The sequence below is a fragment of the Silurus aristotelis genome (assembly GCF_946808225.1).
Source record: "Silurus aristotelis genome assembly, chromosome: 10".
In the NCBI taxonomy this organism is placed as follows: Eukaryota; Metazoa; Chordata; class Actinopteri; order Siluriformes; family Siluridae; genus Silurus; species Silurus aristotelis.
This window is the reverse complement of record NC_139583.1, coordinates 22,825,180-22,840,184: the sequence shown is the minus strand read 5'-3', so window position 1 is coordinate 22,840,184 and position 15,005 is coordinate 22,825,180. Positions and strand designations below refer to the sequence as shown.

Below are 15,005 nucleotides of genomic sequence, written 5' to 3'. Positions count from 1 at the left end.
TGTTTAAGCCGTGGGGTTCAAAACGTGGGAAAAAAGTAGCGGCTTACAGTCCGAAAAATAAGGTATATAACTTACTCATGCATACACAAATACAGGAATAAAAGCAGTCATACATATGGCCATACAGACAAAAAAAACACACACTCAAATGAAAGGACATATAAAGTATTATAGGAACTTCGGCTCTGTACACAAAATAAAATTACACAAAACATTCTCAACATTTTCAATCCAAATCAGATGCTCTCACATTTACTTTCAGTCACATTAACCTCACATGTATCATTTATTTGACACATTTACATAACACTTACCACTTTTTCTTACATTTACACACAATATCTTCACATTAACCACACAATTATCACACATTTACAAAAAAAGATCACACTCCCTATTTTACCTCAGTGATTTGCATATAACGACCTCCCGTTCGCCACTTTACTCCAAAAATGTTACATAAAAGCAGCTCACATTCGCTTCTTTACCTCATACGTTTACCAAAAATACCCTGAAGTTTTGCTCTTTACCTCACACATTTACATGCATTTATCTAAAACTCAGTTTGCCAATTTATCAAAAAAAATTTTTGTTTACATAAACCAGCCTTACATTCACCCCTTCACAGATGGACATAAAATGTGTATTCTTCATTTTATCTCATGCATTTACAAAATTCTCACATTTGCACTTTTACCTCACTCCTATATAAAATGCGATGATATCAAACCAGTTTACCTCCCCTACATACACAAAAGCTCTAAATTTAAGAAGTGGCAGCTGAGAGCTAAAAAGTGATGGACACACACACACACACACACACACACACACACACACACACACACACACATACACACCATGTTAAAACATCACCTTAAAACAAATTGTCATCTTACCTGTGCATACTCCCTCTCCAGTGTGGCCTTCTTCTGACTATAAGTCCTGCAAGAAAAGAAAACCCAAAATAACTTATATTAAACTAAAAATAATGCAGCCAATACCCACATTATGTTCCCTCCCTAACAATTTTACTCCACTTAATCCTTGCCCTCCAACCACCCGGAAACATTTGTCTCTTTCAATCTGTCTCAAGCTGTCAGGTGACAGCAACCTTAAACTCCATCCTGATAAGCAACAGAGGAAACATTCAGATGAGCGTTTTATTAGTGCTTTGAGCTCGGCTGCTTTCCGACTAGCCAGAAGGCAGGAGGTAGTTACAAAAAAGCAGTGGTAATGAACAGCATATGAAGAAGAAAGAAGTTGTTCAGACCCCCAGTGTGTTTGAAAGAATTCCAGACCTTCAAAAAAATTGGACAAAATTATAGATTTGTCATATTTTCTCTTAGAGAATAAAAACATACCTTTTATATGAGTATTATGTGTAAAATGCAACCTGGATCAATTTAGTCAACAATGCTACCTATAGCAATATATACCTACCTATAGCCTTTGAAGACATTGAAAAATGTTTTCCTAATAGATCTTTTATGCAATTTTCTCAGGTTGAGAATTCTGGGAAGCATTTTAATAACCTGTAGAGTTAATAATTATAAAAACGATAATAATAATAATAATATTAATCATAATAAAAATAATAATAAGGAACTCTTGGTAGCGCAGCCATTGCCAAGGCTTTTAAAAAGTATCCAGGTTCCATATGATCCTCAAACTTGCCAACACCAATGCAGCAATATAGCCTACAGGCGTCCATAACTACAACTAAATGTAGTCTACATTTACAGCATCTGTTAGATGCCCTTATCCAGAGCGACTTGGATTTATCTCATTCATTCAACTGAGCAGCTATGGGGTTAAGGACCTTGCTCAGGGACCCAGATGTGACAGCTTGGTGTGACTGGGATTTGAACTCATGGATCCAAAAGTCCAATGCCTTAAGCATAGCTAACTAGGAAAAGTTTCGATTCTACTTAATATCATGTTAGCATTCACCTGCAAAATTTCTTCAATTTAAAAAATGGACAGAAATGTTTTACCATGCTTTAAGTGTGGATAAACATTCAGATCATGTGTTGGGTATGTTTTTCTTTTTCCAAAAAAGCCTGGCTGCTCCCTATCAGGGTACAGTGTGTGTGTGTGTGTGTGTGTGTGTGTGTGTGTGTATATATGAGTGAGAGTCTGTGTGTGTGTTCAAAGCTATATTGTTCATTTCTGTATGGGCTCGATTAAATTGGTTCTTTTACAAGACAGGAATTTCCGCATTGACTCCTGTTTGAAACTCCAGTGAACGCTTTTATCAACTGAATGAGCCCTGGATTGAATCCAAAACATGGCTATGGGCTTACATAGTTTGATGGGGCTGAAAGAAGAGGTGGGGGTATGTTCATGGCATATCACACACACACACACACACACGCACACACACACGCACGCACACACGCACACACGCACACACGCACACACACACACACACACACACACACACACACACACACACACACACACACACACACACACACAATTTTCAGTTGGTCTAATGTGTTTATCTCTTGTCCAAACCCCTCTTCTATTTCACTTCATGTACAGTTGTTATCGCAACTACAACACTACTTATCTCAATCTAAAAAGCTCAACTCCAAAAATTGTCCCTTTCAGTCTGCTTCAGAATGCTTTAAGAATTTTGAGATTAAATAAACCCTCTAGCACAGCATTAACGCTTCTACTGCCAGAACGTCTGTAAACCATTCTCTATGAAATCTCACATTTGTCATTTGTCAAAATTCTGATGAACTGCCGGATGACTCACATTAAACAACCCCCCCCAAAAAAAAAAAAAAAAAAAACTTCTAAAAATGAAAAAAAGAATTTAGTCAGAAACAGACAGGAAGACACACCCAGTTATAAGTACTTCCAATAATCTGTTTCCTCTTTTATTGCATGTACCCTTTTACCACAACCCAACTTTCAGACTTCAGTCAAGCATCAAAAATTCCCTTCAGATTCTTCTATTATTCAAGTACAAATTGCACAAAAGCAGCTGGCCGAAAATTTCACTTATGACTCAAGATGTCCCTACGGAAAAGGCAGACAAGTTAAAAGCTCCGCTAAATATGATGGCTCTTTCTCTATACTGCAATTAACACGTATGGATTGAACTAAGATTTTGCGAGCACTTACAAAATGTGCAGCAGCCACAATCATAAGCCATAAAAAATGTGGATTTATTCATGAAATGCATTGATAAATACACTATATGGACAACAGTTTGTGGAAACGTAATCATATGATTTGTATGTGCTTTTTGATTTAGGTTTGAGAAGTCCAGGGGTGCAGTCAGTGTTCCAATTCATCCCAAATGTGCACAATAGGGTTGAATTCAGAGCTCTATATGTAAGCTATATGTTCATGGAGTTTGCCTTGTCAAAACTGGGGATAACAAAGCAGAATTCAGTGGTAAAACACTCAGAATCATCTTTATCGCCAAGTATCATGGGTTGCATGGAAGGAATTTGTCATGGTGTGCGGGTGCTATTGAAAAATATGAAAACTAGGAAAATAAAATAATAAAAAGATAAAGACATTAACTATACAGTTTGTGCAGGGATTGTAAAGTGAGGCAGTGCAAATGATCATATTTCCTAAATAAATAAAGTCCAAGGTGCAGGTGGTCCTTGTTGATTGTGTTAATGTAAAACATATCCAATGAACAGTTTGGGGTTTACATTACTGTATTGTTAGTGTTAATAGAAGCAGATCAGAGATGATTGTGGGTCCTTTGTGTTATTAATACATAGGTGCATAGGTATTTTTTTTTACTTTTGCATGCCCTGAAAAGCCTCTTAGATTTCTGCTATACGCAATATATTTAAAACACTTTTTTTTTTAGCTTTGTATTATTTGGTCACTATGCTCTCAGCAGTCTGTATCAGGCTGTATTGGGGAAAAAAAAAATCCAAATGATCCCAAAAAACCCTGTTTGTACAGTCATAGTTAGAAGTGAAGAACATGGAGCCCACAGCAGGATGCTGAAGTGCATAAAAACATTACACTGCAAGAGAAGAAACAGAAAGGAGGCAAGCCTTGTAATGCAGCTACATCTATGGTTGGACGTCTTCTAAAGGAAAAATAGGACTCTTTTTTCACATTTAATTTAAACTCTTGTCTGGAATTCAAATCATTTGGCTTAGCTCACCAATAAAAGTAGAAAATCCCATCTTTTCCTCCCTGAAATGCAAAACGGAATCATATGGCTCATGAAATTTTTTTTTTACCACACGCCATTTCTCTAAGAGACAAGTTTATTATGACCAGTGACATTCCTATGAATGAACAAAATACCATTCTTTTGTATTACATTGTAAAATGTATTTAAATATCTGTAACTGATCACCTCTATGTACAGTACAGTTTCAGAAAGTTGCAGTGCAATGAGTCATACTTCTCACAAGTGAAAGTCAAACACAAATCTCGCAATTCAACAGGCATTCTGACGTAAAGAATAATAATAATAATTAATTAATTGAAAGCATTATAAAGCAAATAAAGAGTAATGGCCTTTAAATCAGTGAAGATTTGAATGGAACACTGCCTAATGTTCTCTTATTTACACTATTTAATGCCATTTACAAAATGTCATGGGTATATTTTACTTAAGTATTAGAAAAAAAACAGGGGTTTCCCTTGAAGGAAAGTTGGAAAAGTTTGTTAAAAACAGAAGTAGAACAGTGAGAGAAGAGAAAGAGAGAGACTCCTAAGCATACAATGCAATCGGATTGTTGCTTGCTTCTGAACGATGAAACAACCTGCAATGAGGAAGCCATGTGGCTTCCAGATGTTGTTCTTTCTAATGTAAACTTCTGTCAAATTGTTTCCTCAAATGTAAATCAAAGGTCAATCGGCCAAGAGTAAAATCTGCCTGAGATCATCTTTGGGTCCCACTGATCTGAACAATGTGAGAGCGCAAAAGCTAGCAAACCCAAACATTTAGAACAACTATACAGTCATATTACCAAAGCCTGCTTGTTTTAGTGGTGAGTTTGGTGTAGCAAAACAAAAGACCATATTTGAAGAAAAACAATTAAGAATACAAAGAAGGGGATGGAATAGGAACAACTAAGACAGCAAGTCTGAAGACATTTTCCAGGAAGTCGCCTGGAAGGGGAAGACAACACTTAAAGTCAATAATTACACCCAGCCCCAGAACACCTAATTATAAAGCAGTACAGAGGATATAACGATCAGGCTACTGTTAGTTTTAGGAACCCACGACTATTAACATGTCTGAATCAAGCTGAAAAAACAAAACAAAAAAGAAACTTAGGAACTTTGAGAATTCTACCCCATACCAGAGTTATTCTTGAAAACAATGCCAGTGTTGACAAAGAAAACTTAAATATGCTATAATGTGCTATAATTAATCCCTCCACCTGTGGCTAGCAGATCTTCCCAACATTCTCCACAGTAAGCTGCAAATAAACAGAATGTGTAAACCTGGGTATTCAGCAAAACAGATGTGCTGTCAAAAATGAATGCATTCCTAATGTTTCTTACATATCACTGTATGTAACAGTTGCTATGGTGACATGAAAAGTGTTCGGCTGTCCAACTGCTGCACTGCGATCCAGAAAAACAGACATTTGCTAGTCTTGGTCATGAACTTTCATTAAAATTTGATCAGGCCCATCAAAACTGGCTTTACTTTCACAGTATGTTTAGTTTGTCTCACACACACACACACACACACACACACACACACACACACACACACACACACACACACACACACACACACACACACTCTTTTGTGGAATTTAATGGTTCACAGTCAAGCTATAAACTGTGGAATTTGCTTAAAAGCCACAAGCACACAACAAACAAAATTTCCAATTCATTGGTATGTAAACAATTCAGGGTCAATTCAATTCAAAATATAACAAGATGGCAAAAATACATCCTATCAGTCAACATGATAAAGCTATAAAACATGCTGTTTCGGCAATAGTGTTTGGCTATTTTTTTAAATAAAAATATTTAACTATTATGGCCTGAACATCTTACTCTGAAAGTAAGTACGTTTGTGACCGTGAAGAGAACTGGAAACGAAAACCAAACCCTGCTTGTGTACATGTTTCAGTGAAGCTTCCTTTTTACTGGTAAGGAGGAACACGAAAGAGCAATTGTGGTTAAGTGAAGAGAGAACACCAGAGTGAGAGAAAGTGAGTAAACAAGGACAAAGGAGAGAAAAATAAAGACAGAAGTGGGACGATAAACAAAGTACCAAGAATTAGGCTAATCGATTGCAATCTAATTATAAGTGAAATGAGATGAAGCCGGGGTTAGCGAAGTCACAACCTTGTTTTTCACCACAGCTGTGTTTCCAATTAGAAACCGTTTGAGTGCCAGCCCGGGTGAAGCCATGTGTAATCTCACCACACAGGCAAGAAGTGTGTGGATTTGCCCTGTTGTAATTTCGCGCAAAAGATGTGCAACTAAACAATTGCTCGTTCAATGATGCAAAAAGCACTTAATGCATCAAAGAACTTGTGCTTGTATTTCAATTATGTACAAAGAAAACCTTTTTTCAAAAATCCTAACAGAAATGAAATAGTAATCAATATTTGTTATTTATTTAGTGGGCTTAATCAAATTACCACATTCAGTATGGTAGGATTTTGGATACTGTGGCCTGATTTAGTTTCGATTTTAGAGATATGAAATAATAAGCAACATGAATGTACAATAATTTCATTGTGATGAGTGTGATACTGACACAACACTGATACCATAAATGCTATTAACACACTGTGGACATAACTGCAAGAAAAGTCAGCTAATTAGTTTAAAGAACTGTTGCAAGGTAAATTTTACTGTACATTCACAACAGTGCTTATAAAACTCTACTATGGACTGATCTGGAGAACTGCTGTGCTCAAAAACATACGAATAGAACCGCTCAGCTGGACCGTAATTATTGAATGTGAAACATGTCTTTCACCTCAGTGGGTGCTAAAGATGTGGGTCTAAAATCGGCTGGTCAGTTTCGCTTTAAATAGGGAGCTTGCTTTGCCCTACACGTACGTAATAACTGAGCCAAGATAGATTGATGACCACTAGGACTTTTAATCCTACTGTAAGAAAACATCACATTTAATTGGTTACTATAGTCTCGATTAAACTACGTGCCTTGCTCCATATTTAGCATTGACATGACATAAATAAAGCTTAGGGTCAAGGTCACAAAACAATAAAAGGAGCAAGAGTGCTTCCTTGTACTGGTTTAGTAAATGTATATGTAATGTTCAAAGATCTGTACCGTGCACATGATTATTAAATGTATATGATTGCATAAAACAAAGAGGATTTTATCCTTATTAAATTGCTTGGTATGTGTTAAAACTTTCAAGAGGTTTTGATTTTGAACAGAGCCAGAGTGTGTGGCGCTGCAGATCCCTGTTTGCTGGAATAACGTGATTTAATCTGGCCAATAGAACACCACTGATAAAGGTAATTAAATTTGATATTTCGTGTTGCCTGTGATGTGGGGCAGCAGTCTCAATGCACTTTTCGTTGCCTCAGACCGAACCGAGCCCAAATGATTAGTGAGGAGTTGTGCGCTGCTTGCTTTTTTTTTTTCTATAAACAGTGAAATTTTCTAATAGAAAAATCTTATGTTTTGCACACCAGCATTCCCAGGATAAATTGTGGATCCTCTGCAACCCTGACTAAGTAGCATTAGGAATTTCATATAAATCAGAATAGCAATCCAAAAAATTTATACGTGGATTCCTTGGGTCAAGTCCGGTTGCTTGTGAACAAACAGGCTGTGAATGCATCTTTTTATGTTAACCAACATGAGGGGTTGATATTAGAGTTCCTCAATCGACTGCGCAATAGTTGCTACCAGGTCGCAAAAAACGTATTAGTAAAAAAGTCTATAGATATCACACATAAGATAATAATTCATTATAAATTTTAATTGCAAATTTGACTCACAGAGTTCCACATCAATTAAATTTGACTCACAGAATTCCTCACCAAACAAATTCGATTTACAGAATTCGACACCAAACAAATTTGACTCAGCAAAGCCTCTGGCGAGAGTGGCCGATAAGTCAATTATTTTTTTGTGAAAAGTGTGAGTGTGTGTGTGTGTGTGTGTGTGTGTGTATTGAAATGCTGATTTTTTTTAAGGTAAGTATTTTTCTAGTTTCTAGATCACAGGAATACAGACAATTACTGAAACCTGAACTTTTCTATAGGAACAGATTTGGTATAATTATAAATCATGCAACACAATTAAATAAATAAAAAAAAAGGCTATACATCAGGGGTGACCAAAACGTCGATTGCGATCGACAAGTAGTTTTTTATTTTTTTTCATCTTTCATCTATCCTGCCTAAGGCATTTGCCACTTGATTGACATACAGGGCAGCCAGTCTGAGATCACGAACACACGGCTCACCACATGTGCGCAAACTACTGTAAAACTCCAGTGAGCTAAGTGACTCGACTTATATATGTGAGTCAGCCTTTTACCAAATGAAGATTATTAAGTCCAAATACTGTTCGACCATGACTGATGATCATTTGGAAGTCTGCTCGAGGCTCATTTCCAGCAGCTACTGTACGAACTATGCAATCCTGGCTGACTCCATTCAGTGCAAGCCATCAGAGTAAGTGACCATAAATGTATTCAATTAAATTGTGCCATATTGTATATATAAAGTATACTAGTATCTCACACAAGTAAGTATACCCCTCACATTTCAGCAATTTTTGTATCTTCTCAGGGGGCAATTCTATAGAAATAAAACTTGGATATATTTTAGAGTAGTCAATGCGCAGCTTGTATAGCAGTACAGATTTACTGTCCTATAAAATAACTCAACATACAGCCATTATTCTCTAAATAACTGACAAAAAAAAAGTGAGTTCACCATAAATTAACATGCCAAAACTGTGTCCAAAGTGTCAATATTTTGTGTGAGCACCATCATTATCTAGCACTGTCTTAATCCTCCTGGACATGGAATTCATTAGAGCTGCACAGGTTGTTGCTGGGATCCTCTTCCACTCCTCAATAATGACATCACAAAGCTGCTGGATGTTAGACACATGGTGTTTCTCCACTTTCTGCTTGTGGAGGCCCCACAGGTGCTCAATAGGGTTAAAATCTGGATACATACTTGGCCACTCCATTGCCTTCACCTTCAGCTTCCTCAGCAAGGCATTGGTCATCTTGGTGATGTGTTTGGAGTCATTTTCATGTTGAAAAAATTCAATTCACCCCAAAATCTGAAAGGATGGCATCATGTTCTGCTTCAGAATGTCACAGTACATGTTGGCATCCATGTTTCTCTCAATGAACCGCAGCTCCTCAGTACCAGCAGCACTCATGCAGTTCCAGGCCATGATGCTACCACCACCATGCTTGACTGTAGGCAAGACACAATATTCTTGGTACTCCCCATCAGGGCACTGCCACACAAGCTGGACACCATCTGAGCCAAAAAAGTTAATCTTAGTCATCAGACCACAAAACATGGTTCCAGTAATTTATTCTCTTGGACAGGTTGTATTCAGCAAACCGTTTTAGAGCTTTCTTTTGAGTCAGCTTCAAAAAAGGCTTCCTTCTGGGACGACGGTCATGCAAACCGACTTGTTGCAGTGTGCGGCGTATAAACTTCAGTGTTCAGTGCTTGCAGAAAAGAAGTGCTTCCACGCACATCACTTTCTGTATATACTGCTGCACATTTGAAAACACATTCACAGTTCACATTGGGATTATTTATTAGGAGGTTTTGCACCGTCTATTAACTGTTTAAAAGCAATAAGATTCTGTTTAATCAGGTGTCTTGGATTGTAGAAAGTACTTGATCATCTTGATAATTAGTAGTTGATATTTACTTTGTTTTATAGTCTTCTATGTTTTGCTTTGAACATTATGGCAGCGGAGACGTGGCCGAGCTTCAGCTGTGGATGGAGAGAAGGTGGACAAACAGGCAGGTAACAAATGAGTTTCACCTGTGGCTTTTTGATAGTTTGATAAATTCAAGTTAATTGCCATTTGCCCAGGTACATTGAAAAACGTACATTGGAATTCTTGTTGGCTTTAGTCACAAAAGGTTTACACAGTATTTATAGGAAACAAAATACACAAATAGACTTTCAAATTTATATTATATATATATATATATATATATATATATATATATATATATATATATATATATATATATATATATATAAATATATATCATCTTGTTTTTTAATGCATGTGAAGTCTGCTTGAGCTTGTAAATTAGTTGTGTGTGAAGTGAAATCTTCATTTAAGTGCAAACTTGTTTTACTTTATGCTAGCACAGATCAAATTAAATGCCACCGCCATTTTACTGACGATGTTCCAGCTATTTACAAAACACATACACACGCTATGAACTGAGGTTCCCAGAATGCACTGGAATTAATTATTTCCACACACACACAACACAAAGAGTACTCTTTTTCTCTCTTGTCCTCTCCGCTTTGTTTCTGTTTTTTTTTTTGCCACCATCCACAAGATTCTGAACCACAAAACTTCCTTTCAACTATTTAAAAGCATAAATGCCTCTCTGGAGTGCTAAACTATTTCCCATAATGCTTTGCATCGCCCACCCCGCTCTTTCTGCCGACAGTCAATTGAACAGAAGCCTCCTCGTTGTTCAGTTAACCAATAACAGGTAATGGAGAACAGAAGGTAAAGGAGGACAACGGATGTAAACGGCGGTAAACAATGGATGAATTTAGATACAGTATACCAGGAAAGCGCTTGTTATTCTGTGCAAAGAATAAAACCTTAAACAAAGCACTGGGATTATGGTTGCGAGTGTGTGTCTATTTTAGAGCGAATGTGAGCGATGCGGTGTAGGACTAATACCAGCTTTGGTCATGTGACAACATCAAGTGATGGCATCAGCAGCAGCCAGCTAAACGGTGTTCAGAAGGATCAGAAAGGAGATGCGATCAATGAAGGACCGTACATCCTGCTGTGAGATTGATTTAAGCAACAAGACCACTGTGTGTGTGTGTGTGTGTGTGTGTGTGTGTGTGTGCGTGTGTGTGTGTGTGTGTAAAAAAAGCATGTTTAAATAGCTTGAACAGAACCAAATGTCCCCACAAGGATAGGATTATTTGACACTTTTGACCTTTGGATGGTGGTGGAAGCTCTACCCAGAAGAGTGGAAGTTATTTGAACAGCAAATGGGGTCTAAATGTGGAATGAAAAGTTCACAAAGTGCATACAAACAATCAGAGGTCCAAAAAACTTAATCCATATAGTGTAGGTGTAGGTATATAATTAATCAGCACATTAATAATTAGGCCAATGGAAAGTCCTTAAAAGAATTGTATGGACCACTGTGTGTGTCTGTATGTGTGTGTCTGTGGGTGGGATTGGCAAGGGTCATCTCTCACATCAATGAGACTCCTTTTTCCTCAACAATGGGTCTGAGTTGGAAAAACCACAAAGGCTTCATTTTTCTCCTTCCCTTGATGCTTAGAGAAAGCTTCTATCACAACATTGTGCAGAATAAAGCTTTAAGCACTACAATCATGCCTCGAGTATACATTTTAAATGCTCAATAAGCTCAATCCTAGAAAAACACAGGGTTTTTTAGTGGCCACTACTCCCACACACCTGATGCAAGCAGACAATTAGGAAATGCTTAACTCTTAAATGCACAATGCTGAGGATAAACCAGGCCTGGAGGAAAAAAAAAAAAAAGAGAAATTGGCAACAAAACTTTATTTTTGTAGAATTCAGTGATTTCTTTCTTAGCTTCAAAACACAGTCAGGGTAAAGATACCATTATATTGACTTTTCAGAACATTTTATAAAAGTAGTTTCAAATGAACATCAAATTACAGCTTCACATAAATGCACTCACTAAAACACATTTTTGTTTCTATAGTAATACTACATATGGATCTGTATACATGACACTTCATATACTTATTTTTTTATGTATATAATTGCAGATATGGTGAGGTTGGGGGTAGGGGTGTTACAGTATACAAAGTTCACGGTTTGGTACGTCATGGTTCGGTTCAATTTCGGGATGGTTAGGAGGAAGATATGCAAAACATAAAATTGCTTTTATTCATTTTTATTGCTTTTATTAATGCAGTTTTTTTATTATTAACATTTGTGATTATCAACATTTGAACAGGTTAAATGTCAAACAATTTTAAATAAAATGCCTGATTTGGTTGAATAATTTATCATTTTTTTTTTAATAAAAATAACAATTGTTAGACCCCATTTAGGTAATACAGGTGTGTATGTAAGTGTGTGTGTTTTACATTTAATATTAAATTTTCTGAAGAGATATTATTTTCTTAACTGTTCTACTTATTTCAGTATACTTTTGAACAAATGTCTTTATTCCTTCCATCCTTCATTCATTTACTCCCTCCATATGCAGAATTGTCAGGATTTATCTCTTTTAAGTGAAATTCTTAAAGCTAGACACAAAGCGCTAAATAAATCCATATTGCTAGCGTTAGCGTTATGCTACTTTTATATTTAGTGTTTGTTCGCACTGGTTTAATTAAATCAGGTCACGATGGAATTGATTGCGCAACCATATGCTCAGGAGTCACGACAGAACAGATCCAGTGTGACTTCCCGAAGTAACAAACAAACACACGATAGCACTTCATTAAACTGTACCATTTTCGCATGATGAGGTTTATACAGTTTCTGGTCGCCATGCTGATGTTATACTTCCATCCATGACACCAGTTTTCTTTTCATGTGCTCGTGCATTACTGTGGTACTTCCATCCAACTCCTCTTTGCATAACTTGCAGGTTACGGTGTTCTTTGTTGTGTTAAATATAAAATGCTTCCATGCCTTGAATGACTTTCTGCTGCCGTTTGACCCTGTACTGTCCGTCATTTCACAATCTACTGTGCTTTGTTGCTGTTGGGCTCACAGCTCAACTAATCGATAACGGCATTCGTTGACGATTTCATTATCGATTACTACTGATTTAATCTGATGCTAGCTTTTTATACATACTATATACTGTACATCTCACATTCAGTTTATAACACAACTATATCAACAAAATATAAATAAAAAGCTACCAAAACTTTTGACTAGACATGACATTTTATTGCGAAAATGTCACATGTAAGGGATTGAAATTTAGGAATTGCGGATCAGGCAGCTGACTTACATTATCCCAATCCTACTCCTCATGTTATTACTATTTTCTCCCAAAACATTAATTTTCAGGGAAACAGTTACAGTGGCCCTTATAAAGGTTTCTTGCTGTGGAGCGTAAAGATAACGACGCACACCATTAGCCGAGTGCTACACAGTAATGGTGCTATATTAGCCTTGGAGAGCCGCCAGGTCTGCCAAAGCAATTTCAGAAATAATAACAGGCATTACATCACTTGCATGGTTGTAATAATTATCATATTTTAGTCATCAGGAAGTGTACGGGGTGGAACTTGACTGAGAAGGACACGCATCAATGACAAATGCAAAGCTATTGTATAAGAAATTAGAAAAATCAGAAATAAAAAGTGCATAATGATTTTTTTTATTTGGAGAGATTGGCTCTTTGAGCGGCAGTCTGCATTTATTTCTATTAAGCTAATGAGGGTGGGGAATTAATTAGGGATTAATAAGCAAAGTGTTGCTGTGCTGGGTATTGTATAAAGCAGTTGCTTCTGGGAGCATGGTTCTATGCAGTGTGTTTAAAATTGTGCTACCAAGCTCACAGAAACATGGATAGACAACAGCCGTTATTCTTAAAATACACACACTTGTACACACACTCAACAGAGTTGATTTGCAGAGCAACTTCCTTTTGGAGATCCCTTGTGGAGGTGCCACATAGTTAAATATGTCTATTGAGAATAAAGGCTTTTGTCTGCATGTGTGTGCCTTAATTGACACTTGTTTTGTGAGCACCTTTCATAATTTCACGCTGTTAGGACCATCCATAATAAAATTATTAATGTAGTGAATAAATGCTTGCTTGTGATAATGCCAGAAAGTAAAACTTTAGATATTTAATTCTTCTTCTTTTATATATATAAAAAAAAAAAAAAAAAAAAAAGCTGATTATGGGGTCCAGCTCAAAGTCCCTATGAAAACAAATCTGACAAATAATCCTTTGTAAATACATTTGCTCCCCAGCTAAAATTTTTGCCCCATATTTTCAGGGAATATCTTATATTTTCATGTACAACAATTACTGGAAGATTTATTTATGTATGGTACAAAAATCTATATTATATATTTATATATATATATATATATATATTTATATATATATATATATATATATATATATATATATATATATATATATATATATATATATATATATATATATATATATATATAAATATATATATATACACACTGTATCTCACATCCACTTAGACACAACCTGATACAGCCTGGTCATCTGTTTATCATACCTCTCGATGGCACCCGTTTGGGTATTTACAAATACTTACAGTAATTTTTATTTATATTACTGGTATTATATTAATATAATATTACTATGATTATTATTATTAATGTTTTATATTAATATTACATTACTCTTAACTAGGGTTTATTTTCGGGGTAGGGCTTATATTACGAGCACCTTGAAAAATTATGCTAGGTCTTATTTTCAGGGTATGTCTTATTTTCGGGGAAACACTAAGCATCCGTTTGATATGAGCATTTTTCGATGACTATACGAATATACCTGGCCCATATTTGTATAACAACGGACAACATAACAGTTGTTAAACTCCATTCAGGTGCATTTTCTCAACACACACCTTTGCCACAGCAAGCTCACCCACTTTAAGACTAGATCTGTCACAGGACGAAAAAAGAACAAATCAAACCCTAAGAACGGTACAAAACACATACGAGAAAGAACATTGGTCTCAGTTGTGACGTTCAGCTGTGGGAACGTGTGGCCTCTGAGGAGGAAGTGCAAAGGAAATGCTTTCATCATGCCCAGAGTCTTCTGATCTGGGTGTTCTT

The 15,005-nt window shown here is 36.4% G+C and overlaps 1 protein-coding gene and 1 long non-coding RNA gene across 3 annotated transcripts in view; one reads left to right on the top strand and one right to left on the bottom strand.

The window, feature by feature from the left end:
• Positions 1-15,005, top strand: part of LOC310732588 — a 325,505-nt gene that overhangs the window by 29,228 nt on the left and 281,272 nt on the right. The window lies entirely within an intron of this gene.
• Positions 1-15,005, bottom strand: part of fchsd2 (FCH and double SH3 domains 2) — a 94,321-nt gene that overhangs the window by 71,582 nt on the left and 7,734 nt on the right. For both annotated transcript variants that reach the window (XM_083552955.1, XM_083552956.1), the window contains exon 3: positions 897-942. In XM_083552955.1, the coding sequence (XP_083409081.1) occupies positions 897-942 (46 nt within the window). The remainder of the gene's footprint in view (positions 1-896; positions 943-15,005) is intronic.